Source organism: Lissotriton helveticus, chromosome 11 (genome assembly GCF_964261635.1).
Source record: "Lissotriton helveticus chromosome 11, aLisHel1.1, whole genome shotgun sequence".
NCBI classification, from domain to species: Eukaryota; Metazoa; Chordata; class Amphibia; order Caudata; family Salamandridae; genus Lissotriton; species Lissotriton helveticus.
Window position 1 is genome coordinate 219,267,071 of NC_136072.1, and position 19,544 is coordinate 219,286,614.

At 41.1% G+C, this 19,544-nt stretch overlaps 1 protein-coding gene across 1 annotated transcript in view; it reads right to left on the reverse strand.

The window, feature by feature from the left end:
- Positions 1 to 19,544, reverse strand: part of KCNAB1 (potassium voltage-gated channel subfamily A regulatory beta subunit 1) — a 752,409-nt gene that overhangs the window by 320,665 nt on the left and 412,200 nt on the right. The window contains exon 4 of the mRNA XM_078666222.1: positions 4,838 to 4,917. Coding sequence (XP_078522348.1) covers positions 4,838 to 4,917 — 80 coding nt within the window. The remainder of the gene's footprint in view (positions 1 to 4,837; positions 4,918 to 19,544) is intronic.

Consider the following 19,544-nt stretch of genomic DNA (forward strand, 5'->3'; position numbering starts at 1 on the left):
CAGTGGATTTCCTGCACGTCTGCATCCACCAACAAGACACTGCTGCCTGATAGAAGATTACAGAAATATTAAGAATTCCACATGCAGGAGGCGTGAGGGGAGGCCGAGAAAGCCGACGCTTTAAAGGGAATGTATTTCCTTCTGTGACTGCTTTTTATCCACAGAAGAGGAGATGCCTGCGGCAAGGAACAGACAAATGCCTCCACTTTTGAAAACGAAATACTGTGGCCCATTTGGCCTTTTATACCATCCGTAAAAGCACTTGGTGGCAAACAATGCTCGCACCACCCACCTTTCTGATATTAGAAGGAGCTTCTAATATCAGAAGCTCCATCTGATATGCAAATATGGCTGCATCATATTTACAACAATATGGTGCAGCGTTGAGTTTGCCCCTGCGCTGGCGCTACACTTAGCAGTGTAGAGCCAACGCAGGCACCCTTGCACCATAGTGCAAGGGTGTCTGCGTGCAGGGGAAATATTGTTTATGTACAGGAAGGTCCCCCTTCCTGTACATAAACAATCTTTAAATGCCATGTTGTCACTTCTATGTGTGCTGCTTAATTCAGCACACATGGAAGTCACAAAATGGCATTTTATTTAAAAGATTGTTTATGCACAGGAAGGTCCCCCTTCCTGTACATAAACAATCCAAGGAATTTTGCTTTTTCCATCTGTGCTGCACAAGGCAGCACACATGGAAAAAGCAAAAACGAGGATAAATAATGCATTTCTCCTCGTTTCGCAAACTTAACCCCTTCCATGCTCATGACGTGCTGAGCTCGTCATGAGGCACGGTGCTCGTGTGCTCATGACGAGCTGAGGTGTGTATCACTTACAACGCAACTTTTACGTCGTAATGCTGTTACAACGCAGCTATTACAACGCAGGATCCATTACATCGGATGCCATTACAACGCATGGCATTACATAGCAGATGGTATTACAACGCATACCATTACATCGTAAGTATTGGTAAGTATATAATTTTTTTTAATTTTATTTAATATTATATAATTGATTTAATTATTATTAATTATAAATAAAAATAAATAAAAATATTTATTTATGTTTTTAAATATTATAAATTAAATGTATTAATTTAAGTAATTTTTTAAATAAGTATGAGTATAGGAGTATATGTTTTGGGGTACTGAGGTATATGTTTTGGGGTGTTTGGGTATTTTTAGGTTTTAGGGCAGGGTTTGGGTTTTGGGGTACAGGGGTGTTTTTAGGTTTTAGGGCAGGGTTTGAGTTTTGGGGTACAGGGGTGTTTTTAGGTTTTAGGGCAGGGTTTGGGTTTTGGGGTACAGGGGTGTTTTTAGGTTTTAGGGCAGGGTTTGGGTTTTGGGGTACAGGGGTGTTTTTAGGTTTTAGGGCAGGGTTTGGGTTTTGGGGTACAGGGGTGTTTTTAGGTTTTAGGGCAGGGTTTGGGTTTTGGGGTACAGGGGTGTTTTTAGGTTTTAGGGCAGGGTTTGGGTTTTGGGGTACAGGGGTGTTTTTAGGTTTTAGGGCAGGGTTTGGGTTTTGGGGTACATGGGTGTTTTTAGGTATTAGGGCAGGGTTTGGGTTTTGGGGTACAGTGGTGTTTTTAGGTTTTAGGGCAGGGTTTGGGTTTTGGGGTACAGGGGTTTGTGTTTTGGGTTAATTAAATTATATTTACCATTTTTAAATTAATTAAAATATATTTAATAAATTAAATTAATTTTATTTCATTAATTACATTTTTAAATTAAATTAATTAAATTAAATACATTATTTCAATTAATTTAATTTAATATCAATTATAAAAATATGTACATTAAGTTAATTTTATTATTTTAATTAAATTAAATTATTCCCATTCTTTATTAAAATTACATTTATTAAATAGATATTATTTTATTAAATTAAATTAATGGCTTTTTAAAAATGTATTTTATTTAAATTAATTAAATTAAATTAAATTAATTAAATTAACTTAATAACATTTTTAAAAAAAGGTATACATACCTATACTTACGATGTAATGCCATGCGTTGTAATACCATCTGCTATGTAATGCCATGCGTTGTAATGGCATCCGATGTAATGGATCCCGCGTTGTAAAAATTCCGTTGTAACGGAATGCGATGTAAAAATCCGCGTTGTACTGACACCAATCCCGAGCTGAGCTCGTCATGACCACACCCGTTTTAATTGTGGTCCAGCACAGGAGGGGAATCTTGCAAGCAGCGATGTGGTTAAGACCAGATTTTCCCTGGTCTTAATTTTGGTGCTGTCTCCTATTTAACGCTGCCCTTGTAAATAGGGGGCAGCGTCAAAATCATTGAGTGTTTTGCGAGTGTTTACCCACCACAACACCCACTGCCCAACACTTTTTCCCTTTTTAAAAGTGGCAAACCGGCAGTGCAAGGGGCCTGTAAATAAGCCTCTATATTTGTTCACAAAAGGCTGTGTATATTACCAGGCAGGACAAAGCAAACTCTGTTACTTTTCAATTCAGGCAACTTGATAAACGCGATGCATAAAACAGGCATTATTCCAAGGGCTGCAGACAACCCTCAGAAGGCGGCTAAGCTGTATGAAAATGCAGCACCGCCGCCCACTCTTTCTGCGCTGGAACTTGAACTGCTTCTACCAGGAACGGCACGCTCTGCCAGTGCTAAACTTCCGGTGTGATTGCTGGCAACTTAAAGTGATATACAACAAAGCAGGTGGGGGTGGGTCCCAGGGAATTTATTTTAAAGACCAGCGAGGAGAACTTCCCCTAATCATAATCAGTAACACAATACAACCTCGGGTCTAACAACTAGCACATAAATCATATATTAGGATATAAGTGTGATGGAAATGCAACCTCTCTCAATCTCTCATAAATAACAGGGGGAATTATCCCTTAAGGCCGAAAACCCTCACCCAGCAAAGGTGACATGCTTCATCATATGGGTTCCTCCTCCCAGTAGGAAAACCTAGTCCTACTGAGGGCTACAACTTCCTCACTGTGAGGAAGGAGCTCAGGGATGTTTTTAAAAGGATGTTTACTAGCCAGACTGAGATGCTAAAATCCCATATGTGAGTGTTTAGGGTAGTGAGAGTGCAGCACAACTAAGTAAAAACTAAGGGTGAATGTAAAACTGCCTAGAAGATCCAAAAAACTATTTTTATTGACTTGCTCTCACTGGCAGGATTAAAAAAGCAGTGCAGTGAATAGTATAGATTTAAAACTACTCAGAATTCAGGTCATATTTCAGCCATCCGATTAATATTATGTATCATTGGCTTTCTTCAGGACCAAAAGATTATATTTATGCTGCTGCTACATAAACTGTAGTGAATAAAGTATAAAAATAATACAACACCAGTAATCCTGCGCGACAATATCAAGTATTACTGGGAATATCTGTAAATGTGAGAGAAAATAAGAAAAGAGAGAGAAACAAAAAACATCACACATTTTGTGTTTGGGCATTTGCTACTAACATATTACTACATATCATATTGTCAATAGCCATTAAGATTACATTTAAGCAATTCAAACTTACCCTCAAAAGTAGGATAAATCACCTCACCTCGACCTGGCAACAGCTCAGTGAAGGAGGCCCGCTCTGTGGGGGACCTAATTCAGTGTCACACCTAACCATTTATATAGGTGGACTTTTATTACAAGTACTCGAGTGTGTGCATAACAGTATACTGTGCCTAACCAAATTGAAGATTTTTAGTTTGTTTGTGTAAAAAGCCATACATTTAAGGTTTACTTTAGATTAAGAGAGGTTGCATTTCCATCACACTTATATCCTAATATATGATTTTGTGCTAGTTTTAGACCTGAGGTTGTATTGTGTTACTAACTTACAGTGATAGCCAAATGGTTGCAACAAAAGATACAAGAAAAATAATTAGCTACTGAATATATTTTACATGTAAAAGAGGTTTAGAAACCGATTCTCCACACTCTTTGTCCTCAGTCACATCCTGAGCCCCTGTGACGCGTAGAAGGAAGAATTTAGCGCGGTTTGCGGGGAGGGGTGCCGTTGAGACTGGCAAAGCAGGCAATGCTCCAAATGGGGGTTGGTTTGTCCATAGAATGTACTCCAAGTGCCCAAAGAATGGCTTCTGTGTTGTTTGGGGTTGGAGATGTTGAAACGGTCCTCTGTGACCAAATCCAGTGGGCTGTCCTGCTACCTTCAACCGAGGAGATTAGTCAAAAAGAAACTAAAAGAAACATAAAAAGGATTTGCGCTAAGCAATGGTGGATGCAGAGGAAAGGCTGCACTCATTTAAAACCGGGATCGGCTGGCTTAGAACCCAATAGAGCGCCTCACATGATTGCCAGCACACTCTTTTCCGCACCCTGCCCACCCTATTAGCCGCAAATCTAACACGAAAGTGATGTTGGTTTGGGAAGTACAGACTGCGAGCACCACTGGTATATTGAGTTCGCAACAGCACCTCATGACCCATTTGTACCCCGACGAGCGCAAAGTGCACAGAGTGATCTTTAACCAGCAGCAACATGTTAAATCAATAGGGCAGCAGAGTCCATTTCTCTATCAGAGGGCCACTGGTCTTATACTTCCAGGCAACACCAGCATAGCCAGTCAGGAGGAAGGAGGAGGGGCCATCACACGCTATAACAGTGTGATGGCCAAACAAAATGTTCTCTTAGTGAAATCACCAGGGAGGGAACTAAGCACAGAAAGGAGGAACACTTAAACAAATGCACCAATAACAAGCCAGCATTTCTACAGGACACAGACAACAACCAATGGCAATTGGTGGGTGTGACAAAGCTCACTGAACAGAAATAACAGGTCTTGCAAGGCTCGACCAAAAAACTGTTTAATGTACTTACTTCCCAGCTGCATAAACCTCAGCGGTATCAAACAGATTCACCCCACTGTCATACGCAATTGTCATGAGTTTTTCAGCTACCTAAAAACAAATAAATGCAGTTCAGTGTTGTGGAATTTAATGTGTTATGCATGTCACATTACTGAAAATACATGTAATACCGTTAACAATATAATTGCAAAAAGCATTTGTAATACATATGATCACCACCTCCTATTGCATTTAAACAGTGTGTGTATCATAGTTCAGATATATATTTTTATTATTAATTAGTTAAAATCTTCCTAATATTTCAAATACGAAACATCAGTAAGACACGTAATTTTACAGTATCATCAGATATTAACTTATGCTTAGTGACTCATTGGGATTCCAATGCTGCTAATCATGCTTCTAACACATATGGGACTATAGACCGAGTCAAGATTACCAGACTGAGGTAATACCACACTTTCCCAAGCACAATTCCACCGGGAAAAATAGCATTCCAGGTTTAACAGATTAGAACTACTGACAAAATGCAATATTACCCCATTACCAGTATTACCAGGATCATGACATGTTGGCATTTTGGGTAGAAGTAGAAGTAGTAGATAGGCCTGACATTATTTCCTTCCTGATGTGGGAAACATGGAATGGGGCGGTAATACAGCACTGGACAAATACTGCGGTATTGGTGTTTACTGGGAGAATGTGTGCATCCTAAATATAGAACCCACAATATCGGTGGGACAGAATTTTCAGGACAACGCAGTGAAAAACATAAGTTGAAAGGGAACTAAGTCTAGAGGTTCTATACCAAACTCCACATAAATGTACTTACATGGTACATATATCTACAGGTTATATAGATGTGGGCTCACCACCATGAAAAGGGCGGTGGACAGGCAACGCAGAATATGCTTGGTGGTGCCACAGCGGCACCTCCAGCATATTCTTGCCCCTGGATGCTGTATGACTGCTGTGGGATCCTGGATTCCCAGTGGATGCAGCAGTCCTGTGGTGGTCCAACTGCCATACTCGTAATACTGCGGGCAGGCCCGCAGTTGACGGTTTCGGACCGCCACTGCAAGTACAGTGATCCTAGAGACCTCCGTACTCATAATAAGACCCTAAAGCTCTATTAACTCTCTTGTTATATTCACCATTCTCAAGTGTTACAGATACAAGGGGACTGGGAAATCTAAGGGGCAGAGTCAAGAGTGAATTAAGATATAAGTGGTACCCCCTAAGGACAAAAAAGGTCTCCAGTAAAGAGATCTACTTGTTTGGTGCCTGTTGGGTAATGCAGTGTCCACCCAGCAAAGAGCTAGCACGACAAAGTATGCCATCTAGGTGAGTGATGGCCATAGCAGCCATATAACTAGACTCTCCATCATTTAAGGGGGATTTTGATTCTGAACATGGTGTGTAGACGGAACAGCACACCTGGACTATTTATGAATAGCTCACATGCTGTCCTAGAGGTGGCTCACTTTATTCATCTTGATACCCAAGAAGTAGCAAATGGACATAATTAGTAGCAACTTCTATACATTCAAAATATTCCTGTTACATCAGTTAAAGATGAGGAAGACCCAAATGCTCAGTGTTATAGTTCCAAAAGTGTAGTGGGCTAGATTTTCAGGAAGAAGAACATACAGTTCTTATTGTTATGGAAGCAAATTTATTTTAGTTTAGCTTTGGAAATTTTAAAGCTTATTGTTTCCAAACCAGCTCGTGGAGTTGGCACTAAAGTGCTGAGGCCAAAAGTAGGAAAACAGGCATGTTTTAAGAGAATTATAAATGATGAGAAATGTTTTAGAGCTCTTTGTGGAGGGTAGTCTAAGGAGTTGGTATCTGTTCAGAGAAGGTGCTGCCTCTAAGGTGGATTTTGCCTAGCGCGGGATACATAGGTGAACAATGTTGTAAAAGCATATTAATTTATTGGTAGAGGATCTCATCAGACTTTTGGATAGAAAAAGAGGGACTTTATCATATATCTGTTGATGCACAAGGATTTTACTATAAAAACGTTGCTTAACGGAAAGCCAATGTAGTGATTTCAGAACAGAAACACAGCCATTGTAAACAATGACGCTACTGACAATGTAAATGGAGAGATTGCAGAGTGCACTTTGCCTAAGGTGTTGGACACTAAGGGCCAGATGTAGGTCGGCAAATACCGGTCGGTAACGGCCGATTTCGGCCGTTACCGACCGGTATTTGCAAATGGAGATGTAGGGGGCATTTTATTTACATAATCGGTATATTTACCGATTCGGTAAATTTACAGAATTGGTAAAATACCGAATTGGTAAATATACCGATTCTGCAAATCAATATGTAGGTGGCACTTCAAAGAGTGCCACAGGCCCTTTAGGAGTCGGTATTTACCACCCAATCCTATTGGGTGGGAAAATATCGAATTCCAGTGTACATGCACATCTGTGCATGCACACCTATGCTATGTGACACACAGACATGCCCTTAGGGCATGTATGTGTGCCACATGGCACACAAGCCTTTAATTGGGGTGCTACAGGGTGTCAAAGTGACACCCCGTTCCCCCTGCCAGGATTCGGTATTTACTGATTCGGTAAATACAGAATCGGTATGTCCCATTGATTCCTAAGGGCTTCAAGGCCCATAGGAATCAATGGGTAATACCGATTCGGTATTTACCGAATCGGTAAATACCGAATCTTACAGAATCGGTAATTGTAAAAAAAATTACCTACATCTGCCTACTTCCAATTTACCTACTCTTAAATACCGAATCGGTATGATTCGGTATTTAAGAGTAGGTAAATCGGAATTACCATCATCTGGCCCAGAAAGAGTAAAATTTACTAATCCCACTCCACTACAAACCAACTCAGGAAAGGTGTTGGACACTAAAGAGGTACAATTTACTATTCCCACTTCACTACAAACCAACCCAGGGAAGGTATTGGACACTAAAGGGGTACAATTTACTATTGTCACTGCACTTCAAATGAACTCATGGAAGATGTTGGACACTAAACGAGTAACATTCACTATTCCGAGTCCACTACAAACAACCTCAAGGAAGGTGTTGGACACTAAAGGGGTAACATTTAGTATTACCACTCCACTAGAAACCAACTCATGGTAACATTTATTATTCCCACTTTACTGCAAACCAACTCAAGGAAGGTGTTGGACTCTAAAGGGGTAACATTTACAGCAAACCAACTCAGGGAAGGTGTTGGACAGTAAAGGGGTGACATTAACTATTCCCACTCCACTAAAAGCAACTTAAGGAAGGTGTTGGACACTAAAGGGTTGACATTTACTATTCGATTCCACTGTAACCCTATTAAAGAAGGTGTTGGACACATTTACTATTCCCACACCACTACAAACAAGCTAAGGGAATATGTTGGACACAAAAGAGATGATATTTACTATTCCCACTGCAATGCAAGCAAACTTAAAAAATATATACCAAAATTAAGCAAAACAAATGTAATATTTCCAAATACAAATAAACGTCCTTAACTACAATAACAGTTTAAAAAAAATACATTATATATATATTTTATACTACACATTAGCCAATTATGTTTTTAGAGAATTTCTACTACACTTTCATATTAATATATCATTATGACATTAAAATAATTATTTTTATATAAAATCACAAAACGATTTCCCAAATATTTTTACATTATTTCCTAGCACTCATAAATCTATTTTTTGAAATAGTACTGCATTTTGTAAAAAAAAGAGAGATTGTATTTTACTAATAAAACTATATATTTCTTTAATAATTAACATTACTAAATTTTTTTAAATTGTAATATGTTCATTTGCAACACAAATGTATTTCATATTTAAACATAAAAATAATCAAATGTATTATATGTTTTACATACATTTTCAATAAACTTTAATAATTAATACATATATTCTATTATTTTGACCAATACATTTGTTAATATTAAATATTTTGTTTACATTTAAACATTTTATAACAAAAAGTATTTAAAAAAATAAAACGTTTATACTAAAATAATATTTTACTTATAAATAAAAATATTAATATATAATATTTAAAAATCTCCACACCCATATACCCTATAAACCCAACATCCCACTACTAAAATATTTCTACATATCAAAACAACTAAAAAAATTACATTTACAAACTAAACATTTTAATAAATAAAACATTTAAAAATTATAAAACATTAAAAAATAATAACCATATGTAAGATAAAAAATATAATATATATAACACACTATATACCACTAAATAATGATATTATGACCAACGATATATATATACTACATGAATATTAAATAAATCTATATTTTAAACAACACCTAGAATGATATTTTTGACAATGGTATTAATGTCCATGATATTAAGTTATCCAAATATTGTTGACACAATATTTATGTGGCACGATATTTTTGATTCATTATTTTGTCGAATTACAGTAATGTGACCTCACATCAGGAAATGGCTTGAACCTTTGGCTATGGAATAGTGTGAAGGAAATACTTGCCTGCTTGTCCTACCATTTAGATGAGAAAACATATACGGCCCTTTTATGATGTTGGTCGGAAAGCCTCCGACATGCGGTTTGAGGCTTTCCGACCAAAATCATAGGTTTCACTTTCAACCACTGTATTACAATGACGGCAGTCAGAATTGAAACTGGCCAGTCATTCTGGCTGGCTTCCAACAGGCTCAAGGAGCCCGTCGGTTAGTCGGAACTGACACGTTATACCTTCGAGATGGCGTTTCTGCCGTCAGGATTACGATGTCGGTTTCCAACAGGCTTTCCATACAGGGCTTTCTGACATTAAAAGTCTGTCAGAAAGTGACTTTGGGGACCCCTTGCAGGGCCCCCTTCTCCCTGAGGTCTCTGGTTGGGGGCCGAAGGGGCACCGTGAGGTGCTTGCCATGCAGTGCATGGATTAACAGAAACTCACATATATCTATGGGAACTTGTGCTGCGGCCGCTTTATGGCCGCAGCACAAGCATCCTTTCTTTTTTTTAAATATCTTTATTCTGTTTTACAGCCATTGCATTTTACCCCACAGCCCCCCCTCCCCCACCACCCACCCGCCAGGACAGACAGATACATGTACCATTATTAAACAGGGATTAATAAACAAAAAGGGAATATATATATCACACAACATAAAATTTTACAAAAATAAAAATAAAAACAGGGGCCACCAGACCTAACCGATCATGCCTTGGGACACTCATATCTAATTATTTGAAGACTCCTATGGATGTAGCTCACTCTGAGAAGCCTAGATTTTGGCGCCAGGTTATCAGGGGAGTCCAAATTTGTAGACCTTTTCTGCGCCGCATCTTGCCCATGCGTTTATAAATGGCAATTTCGACATTTGCAATAGCAAGAAATCTGGCTAAAACATTGTTGAAATGATGGAGCATTGTTGTCTCGCCATGCAGAGGCAATGCAAAGCCTGAAAACTGCCATTGCAATAAAGATAAGTTTGTGGCCTATTTTGAGGCTTTCGGGATCTGCGGCCCCCAGTAATATGTTCCCGTTGGATAGTGCAATTGTATTGTTTAAAATTGTAGAGAGGAATTTCTCTATTTCTTGTTTAACCACTTTTAAGCCCTCACAAGAAGAGAAAATATGTATGCAATCAGCGCTATACAGTTTACACCCGGGGCAGCATGTACTCGGGCCAGACCCCCATTTCGCTATTCTGTCTGGCGTATAATATAAAAAGAAGCATGTTTTAAAAAATTGTGCGTGGAGTTTAGAAGACATCAAGACTGTTTGCAACATTTCATAGGCATAGTTAAACTCATTATTTGAAATGTCCGCTTTCTCTAACCATTTCAGAGATACTTTTTCCATATCATCAGGAAACATTGCCATAATATATAGATATCTGCCCCCAATCTTGTTCCCTGCATCGGATACTAGTGTGTCTATTAATTTTATCTTACTCATGCCCCCCTCCCACCCGTCTTTCGCGTCAGGAAATCTCTAATTTGAAGGTATTTAAAAAAGTCACGCAAATCTAATCCAAATTTATTTTTCAGTTCTTCAAAGGAGTATATCCCAGCGGGGGAGACGAGGCAGCCTATTTGACTAATCCCTGCTTCATGCCATTTAAGCAATATAATTGTCATTAAAAATTGTAGGCAGATCAGGGTTGTTTTTTATAGGTGTGTAGAATGAAAATCTTCCTATCCCCAGCAGTTTCCTCATGGATTTCCAAACTTTGAGTCCACTAAGTAATGTTTTGAATTTAACTTTTTTGTGATAGCTGTCATGTATATGTCTCCACCAGTATCCACCGCACTCACTCCCTAGCAGTAATTGGAAAGTAGATGGTGTGTAGGCCTCCCCTTCTCCATTTTCCCCATTGTTTCCCAGTAATTCTTTGCTGTATAGGAGTACGGTTGCCCAGAAGTAAGCCTGTAAATTCGGAAGACCTAGCCCGCCACGATCTTTCTGAAGGGTAAGGAGCTTCTGGGCACGCCGGGGTTGTGAATATGCCCAGACAAAACTGGAAAACATCTGATCAATTGCTTTCAACCAGGACGCCGAAAATTCTAAACAGACGGCTCTCAGTAGGTACAAAATTTTGGGTAAGAAAACCATCTTGATCGCGTTTACTCTGCCTATAATGGAGAGGTGTAAATTATCCAGGCATTTAAGCTCTTTCCGTATTGCAGCAGTAGTTGGTTTTAGATTGACATTGAGCAGGTTATCAAGATTGGATGTAATACAAATGCCTAGATATGTTGCTTGTTCCGCCACCCGATCATCCCTCATCCCGCAGTTTTTATTTAAAATGATCTGGGTTTTCCCCTGATTAAGTGCATACCCAGTCAGTTGTCCGAACTGTTTTGCCTCTTCCTCTATCGCGGGCATAGCCATGATTGGGTCGACTGTTACAATTGCGAAATCATCCGCATAGGGTAGTGTTTTAGTGGGGAAGCATTTTAAGATTACTGGTCTAATTGCCCGATTCTCCTCTAATCGCCTGATGAATGAATCAATATAGATTGCAAACAGCAATGGGGAAAACGGGCAGCTTTGACGTGATATTATAAGCTCTTCGGTTCGGTTGCCGTTTACCATCACTACAGCCCTAGGGTTTACATACAGTTTTTGGATAGCCTGGATAAATCCTCTTTGTATCCCTAATCTATCCATTGCAGCCTAAAGGAAGTGCCAGGAGACCCTATCGAATGCTTTTTCCGCATCCAGCAAGAACAGCGCCATAGGGTCCCCTGCCACCTCCATACCATCGAACAACGTGATTACCCGGTGAACGTGGTTTATGGTGGATCTACCGGGAATGAAGCTATGCTGGCTTGGTGAAATTACTTTATGGATCAAAGGGGCAATTCTATTAGCTAGGACTTTTGAATAGATTTTAGAATCTGAGTTGATGAGGGTGATGGGGCGGTATGAGCCAAGCTATTCAGGGGGTTTATTTTTTTGGGGAAAGATGATTATTTTAGCCCGGGACCACGACTTCGGTGGGATGCCGCCTTTAAAGATATGTGTGATCAGGTCCACCAGGGTTTTTTTCACCTGAGTTAGAAATAGAGCATACAATTCTGATGGGATACCATCTAACCCTGTGGCTTTCCCTCCAGGTACATTTTTTATTACCCCTAAGATTTCCTCCTCCGAAAGCTGCTCCTCTAGGTGTTTTGCATCCTCTAAATAAAATGTAGTAATCCTGGAGTTATCCAGGTAATCTTCGATGTTTGCCAGATCAACCTCCCCATTCCCAGCATATAGGTTTTAATAGAATTGCCAGAAGGCCTCTCTTATAAGTTTGGGATCTTCCACCCTAGACCCTTGGGGATCTTGAATTACACGTATCAAGTTTGAGGTGGCCTGATGTCTCATACGTACTGCTAATTGATGTCCAATTTGCTCATTAACTTTATAAATCCTCTCTTTTTGGTCTAAAGCTTTCTTAATTGGTTTTTCAGTAACAACATTCAATATTCGGGCTTTCGCGATTGCGACTTGATTCTGCAGTTCTGCAACTACTTCTGCCCTAATTAAGCTACTGTCATATGTGCCACTTATTAGTTCTTCCTCTGCCCTCTTCGATTGACTTGCAGCCCCTGCATAGCTATCCGACCTTGTTTATTAGACTTTAGAGAATATTGCATAGTCTCATCCTCAGATCCCTGCTTTTAGCGTGTCCCAGATGACTTTGATTGCGGCACTGCCCTCATTATCAGCTAGGAATCTTGGGATCCACTCCCTCATGGGGCTACAATACTCCTCATCTAAGAGTAGAGATTTTTCGAAAGTCCATGTATTTACTAGTGCCCACCTCGAGAGAGCAGATAAGAGGATTATGATCCGCCAGGATCCGGGGAAGTTTTGTTATCTGGCAATTGGATTTAATTGAGTTAGATGTTAGAAAGTAGTCTAGTCTTGCATGGGTAAGATGTGGGTTGGAGAAGTATGTAAATCCCGGATCACCAGGATTAGAAGTCTGCCAACCGTCGACCAGGCCATGACTCCAGCACAACTGTTTCAACGCTTTAAAAACCTTGGGTTTCCGCCCTGTGTATTACCACTCTTCGCTTAAAGACCAATTATGAGGCAGATTAATATTCAGATCCCCGCAAATCACTAGCTGCAAAGGCCAATGCATTAATTAATTTGAAATGTCTTCAATAACAGAAGCCTCATCATAGTTACTTCCATAAATAGCACATAAGGTCAGCTTCTGCGTACTCCCAAATTGAAATTCTGTCATAGCCCAGCGGTCGAATTTATCAGCTTTGGAATGATTCAAGATTAACCCCTTTCCCTTTGCTAGAATAGCTATGCCCCCTTACCCTCGCTCCCTGAGATGTGGCACATATCACCCGATATACTAATGTATTCAGAATATGCCTTTCAGACCCTTCAACATGAGTTTCCTGCAAACACACAATATTAGTCCCCCAGGCCTGTAGGGCTGCCATCACCGTTTGTCTTTCCTTGACATCATTTAAACCACAAATATTCATAGATAATATTCTTACAAGACCCTTCTTGATTTCTTACAATGTTCCATAGAAAAACAATGAATTAACTTCCCTTTATCTTTTATTCCTCCTGTTTCTTTCTCTATCCCAGCCTTCCCCATTTTATTTTTTTTCTCCCCTTTTTCCCCCCTGCTCTGTGACCTTTCCTGTCTGCCCCCTCCCACCCCCCACCCCCCACCACTTCGGGAGGTTACCTGGCCGAGCCAGGGTGTGACATCCGATGTGCAGAGCCCCGCGAGCCAGCTGGGCCCCCCTACACCTATTCCTATCCCTACATCACACAATTATATTATAGAGGCACAATCTCTGCAGGTAGCAAGTGTCTCTCTGTAAGAAAAGAAAGCCAAAAAAACACAATAATAAAAATAAATAAAATAAATACATAAATAAATAAATAACCAAAGGGCAACCAGACAAAGCGACAGATGCTCCACGAGAGTGACAAGAGTAGTGCTTCATATCTGGGTAGGAGCCATCTTGAAGTCAAATAGGATTTTCAACATGGTAAAAATAACTTAGTGAGCTTATTGTTTCTTTTGCCCTGTCAGTTCCTCAAGATATTTTTGTGCCTGTATTTCAGAGACAAAGCTGCGTACGGCCCCCTTAAAGACTATCTTTAGCCTGGCAGGGTTCTGCAAGTACACTTCAGCTCAGAGTTTCTGGAATGGGTTAAATAGCTGTTGCAGCCTCCACCTTCGCTCTACTGCGGCGTGTGCGAAATCTGGTCTTGTAAAAAAGGTTATTCCCTCAAATGTCCGTTTCTTTGTTGGCCTGGCCAGGTCAAACAAGGCTTGGCAGAGGATAAAGTTTCCAAAGAATAGCAGCATGGTTCGAGGATGTTGTGATGCGGATGCATGCTTGCCAGGGACCTGGGGAAATCTATGGGCTCTTTGAACCTCCCTGTCCAGGTCCCACGATTGTAGCTCTGGGAATGCATCTTTTAGCAAGTTGATCATAAATTTCCTGGGATCATCCTTTTCTGCTCCCTCCGGGATCCCTAGAAAGCGGAGATTATTACGTCTCTGGCGGTTTTCTTGCTCCTCCATCTTCCACATCAAGTCTTTTACCACCCCCTCATGTTCATCATGTTGTGTCTGGAGTGTTGATACATCCTTTTCCAGTTGTTCCGTCCTGCCCTCCACCAAGCACATTCGCTCATCTAGGTCGGCACAGGTTTTCCCCACCTTTCTGACGGCACCTTGCAGCTTTTTGGCAGCCATGCGGGATCGTCGGTTATCTGCCTTGACCTCATCTTGGAAGCTTTTTGTGGTCTTGAGAACAACTGATGACGGATTGTTCTTCTGCCCTCGTACCGCCATTACCACCGCTCACTGGGCTGGGTGCTGGAGCAGCTCCTGAAGCCAAGGAGGGGGATGGGACCAGTGTGAGAGGGGTATTGTTATAGTCCCATTTGAGATCACTAGTACTTTCATTCCCAGACCCATCAATATCATTGACATTGTCCCTTTGCGTCCGGTCGCTGTTTCCTTTTTTGTGGAACTTTTTGGTCCCAGATCCGGATCTACGACTGCCGGTGCTAGGGCTGCTAAACCATTTCTTTCCTTCCTCCCCACTTGACAACGAAATGCTGCTGTCAGTTATTTCAGATTCCTTGGTTAGTGAAAAGAACTTGTCTTGGTTGTCTGGTGTCATCTGACTCCAATCTAATACTGAATTGGCATCGTGAACCACTGGAGGGGGGAGAGGTGTGCGGCCAGTAGTGCCCTGGACAGAGGTTGTGGAGGTTGTGGAGCTTGTTTGTAAGGGAAGGCTGCTGTGGCTGCTTACAATGTTATCGGTGAGGCCATCAGTTTCCCCTGTATTTATCATGATTGCCTCCACTGAACCTTCTCCTGCGGGAGTATCTGCCCTCTGCATGGGGACCAGCCACTGCAAAACTGCTAGAGATTAACGGCTGCAAGTTATCAGTTTCTTTGGTTAACCTGGTATTAGGTTTTTTCCCCATGGAGTTAGTGGATAATTCTTTGTCTTTCTCCAGCATATTTTTGCTCATACTTCCCACTTTTTCGCCCCCTCCTTTGCCCTTTGCCCCCAAATTTGCGTTCTCCAGCTTCTTACCTAAGCGTGTGGGTCCTGGAAACATACTTGGCTGTGCTGTGCCTGGCTGAAGGGATAGGGCAGCAGCCTTGCCCTTGCCTCCTCTCAACCCCTTGCCGGTCATCTTGACTTGGGAGGCGCCAGCTGAATGCAGCAAAGTATCGTTGTCCTAATCCGGCCCTCTGCGTTACCGACGCCGTCTCTATTCCAGGGCCAGATACCGTATTGATTCCGGACTAATCTCCTGCGCGCCACACGGAGAGCAGCCGTCTCGCACAGAGGATCTCTGACACGCAGACACACTGGGGAAGAGCCGCGCAGGTCAGGCCCCATTCAGGAGCTCCGAGCGGCAGATGCTGCGTCCTCGCGGCCGGGAAGAATTGCGGTGATGAGGAGAATCAGCGGGTTCTGCTTACTCGAGATCTTCTGCTGCTGCATCTTTCCACAGGGTTTGTTCCTCTTTAAATTGTATCGCTCAGTAAACACCTTTTGCTACCGGGAGATTGTGCGTTTGATGTCTCCATTTCTCCGGTCAGCACAGAGTTTGATTCGGAGAAGGCTCTGCGGAGCCTTCTCACGGCGATGTCAGTCAGTTGCCATCTTCCTCCAACACATGCAGCACAAGCTTCCATAGAGAAATGAGAGTACGCGCATTGGAATAGCGGTGTTGGGACCACCAACTGGAGGTCGGTCCTGAGAATGCAATGTCCGCCCAACATCATAATGAGGTCCAAAGTGATGAGTACGGACGTTAATAATGGTGCGCTGACCGGCTGAAACAAAACTCTTAATGCTCCTGTCTCAAACTTAAAATAGGAAGGGTGGTGCTCTCTACACTTACAAAGTCTATCCTCCCTCTTACTAATCAACAGGCAAAGCATATTATAGGCATATTACAGGATGGGAGTGAGGTCTGAGGGGGTCCAATTCATAAAAAAATCAAACATTTACTCCTGTAGGTTTCCTCCTACCTTTCAAGGAAATCTAAAGTTTTTTGGGGGTATTCATCAAAGTTCCAGAAGTACACCTGGGTACTTGTGATAGCTAAAGATTCCAATGAATACACATAGAAAATGTTAGTGAAGTTCTATTTAAACACATGCATAGGCATTCCTGGAAATGTAATTAATATACATGTGATACTTTAGCACATTGGCAAATGTCTTGCTTGAGAGCAAATGCAAGTTGTAACTTTTAGTTATCTTTCCAAGGAAAAAGTATTTCTCCCATGGACAAATCCCTTCCCTTACATCTCACTAATTGTTAGAGCATCCCCTTCCCACACCGGAAGCAGATTTATTCCAGGAAAGAACAGGAGTAAATATCTGACCTTTTCCAGAATGGAATTGGCAAAGAAAAACTAAGTCCCAGATGTACTATTGGGTTTTGTGGTAGCAAATCCTGCAAATTGCAAAATCACAAGGTTTGTGACTGTAAACTGCCTTTTTCTTATTTACTAAACCCATTTTGTGAGTCAGTAGAGTTTTACTAACTCATAAAATGTGTTTAGAAATGGTTACTAATTGACAATTTGGAAGGTCCATGTTTTAGGCATTCATTCCAAAATGGTGCCGTATGTATTAATGCAGAGGTCTTCAAACTGGGGGGGCGGGCCCCCTCGGGGCCTTAATTGGTCTCACGGGGCCCCAGGATCTGGCCAAGAGAAGCATCATGTTTTGTTTTAAGTTATAAAAAATGAGAGGCAGTAAGCCACTTTGCATTGGGCCATAACTAACAACGTTTGTCATGTATTCCCTGCCTGTGAGTATGTGTAAAAAGTGGTAATAGAGCTTAACTGCAATGTTTAAATATGTTTAGCCATATTTAAACATTGCCAATCTAACAGAATAATTGTGAAAAATTGAGATGGGGGCCCGATGATTTTTCTTTTTAACATGGGACCCCGGTATTAAGAAGTTTGAAGACCACTGTATTAATGGTTTGTGACCGTAATCTGGTAGCAAACAACTGAACAGTCACAACCCTCAAGTTGGGGTGATAGCTGATTCGCAAAAGAGAAGGCCCTTAGGACGCCTTGTCCTTTGGGAATCAAGGTGGGAACTTCAGGGCGAAGTAGGACGTGGTTCAGGGAACAACTACCAACTCTCATTGTAGGTTTTCAAAATTGAAAGTTCTTTTTAAAAGCAGCCCCTTTTCCTTTATAAAACATTTACATTTTGAAATGCAATTACCAGGATGATGGTCTGCTGCCAGGCATTCCATCCATCACTTTTTTGTATACTTTAGTGTGTCTCCAAAAGTGAGACAAGTATGCCCAGACGTGGGTCCCTTGCTCATTGTGTCACTGGAACTACATAATACCTGGCTGATTAGCCCTAACTAGGCAGAAACCTTACCTAGGTTGCTTGTGTCCTGGTTCAGTGAACACCTGCTTTGGGAGTTTGGGCTGGGCTGTTCCCAAAGGAGAATGGCCAAGACTGATTAGTATGTGGCTGCGTCCATAATGAGGTGACATGGTGTACACAATAACAAAGGACTAGGATGCGGCACCGTGTGATTACCAGTGACTGAGATTAATCCAAGAATTCCATCCATCACGTGTTTGTATACTTTAGTGTGTCACCCTAAGTGGACCGGATATGTCCAGACCTGGGTCCTGTGCACACTGTGTCCCTGGAACCAGGCTATACCTGGCTGATGAGCTCTAACTGGGGAAAACAGTTAAAGGTTGCTTGTGTTCTGGTTCAGGGAGGGCCTGTACAACAACGAAAAGAGGGCCCCTGCATACAGATGTAGCAGCAGGTTCAAGGGAAAATATATCAATAAATAAACCTTGCCTGGTAAATAAACTAAGTAAAGGATTATCAATCAAAATAAGCAGCTTGTCATAGGTCAACCCACCAAATATGGATCCCATTGGATCTCATGATACAATTATTCTCACAGACATGGGTATTTTGTATTTATTAATTAATTTTTGTTGTTCACATATAAAGATGTTTCCTTTTTAGGCAATACAGACAGCAACAAATCATCCAAAATATATCTCTAGAAACCCCACAAAAACCTACAATCCCCAACCTCAATCAAAACTCACACTCAGACAGGACAGTCATACAGACTCAATCGCACGCTTCAATCATTCAAGGATCAAAGTCACAGATCAATAAAAACAACCAAACATACTAGTTTGTCGACCAGGAGAGAACTCAATTGCAAAGAAACATATCCTTATTTAACATGTCCCTGGGCATAAAGAATATATAACACAACGTTTCTTCATCCAATAGTATTCCACTCGAATAGAAGTCCTGGTCTAAATGGTTGTTGAGTTGCGCCAAGAGAGGGCCTGTCCTGACAGTTTAAGCTGGGTCATTTTTATTGGAGCAGGGTCAAGACTGATTTTCATATGACTGGGTCCAAACTGAGGTGGAATAGTATGCAAAATAGCGATGGATGGGATTTCTCTGAGTAATTACGAGTGGCTGAGATTAACTCAAATATTCAATCCATCTATTTTGCATACTTTACCCCATTGGAGGCAAGCATCCTTCGCAGATAGGGAGTCACAAATTGCAATCTGCCTAATCAGGATTCAATAGGCACGTGATTCTGCAGCTCCTTATGAATCCTTATTTTATGAACCATCCTATTAGCACCGAGGGG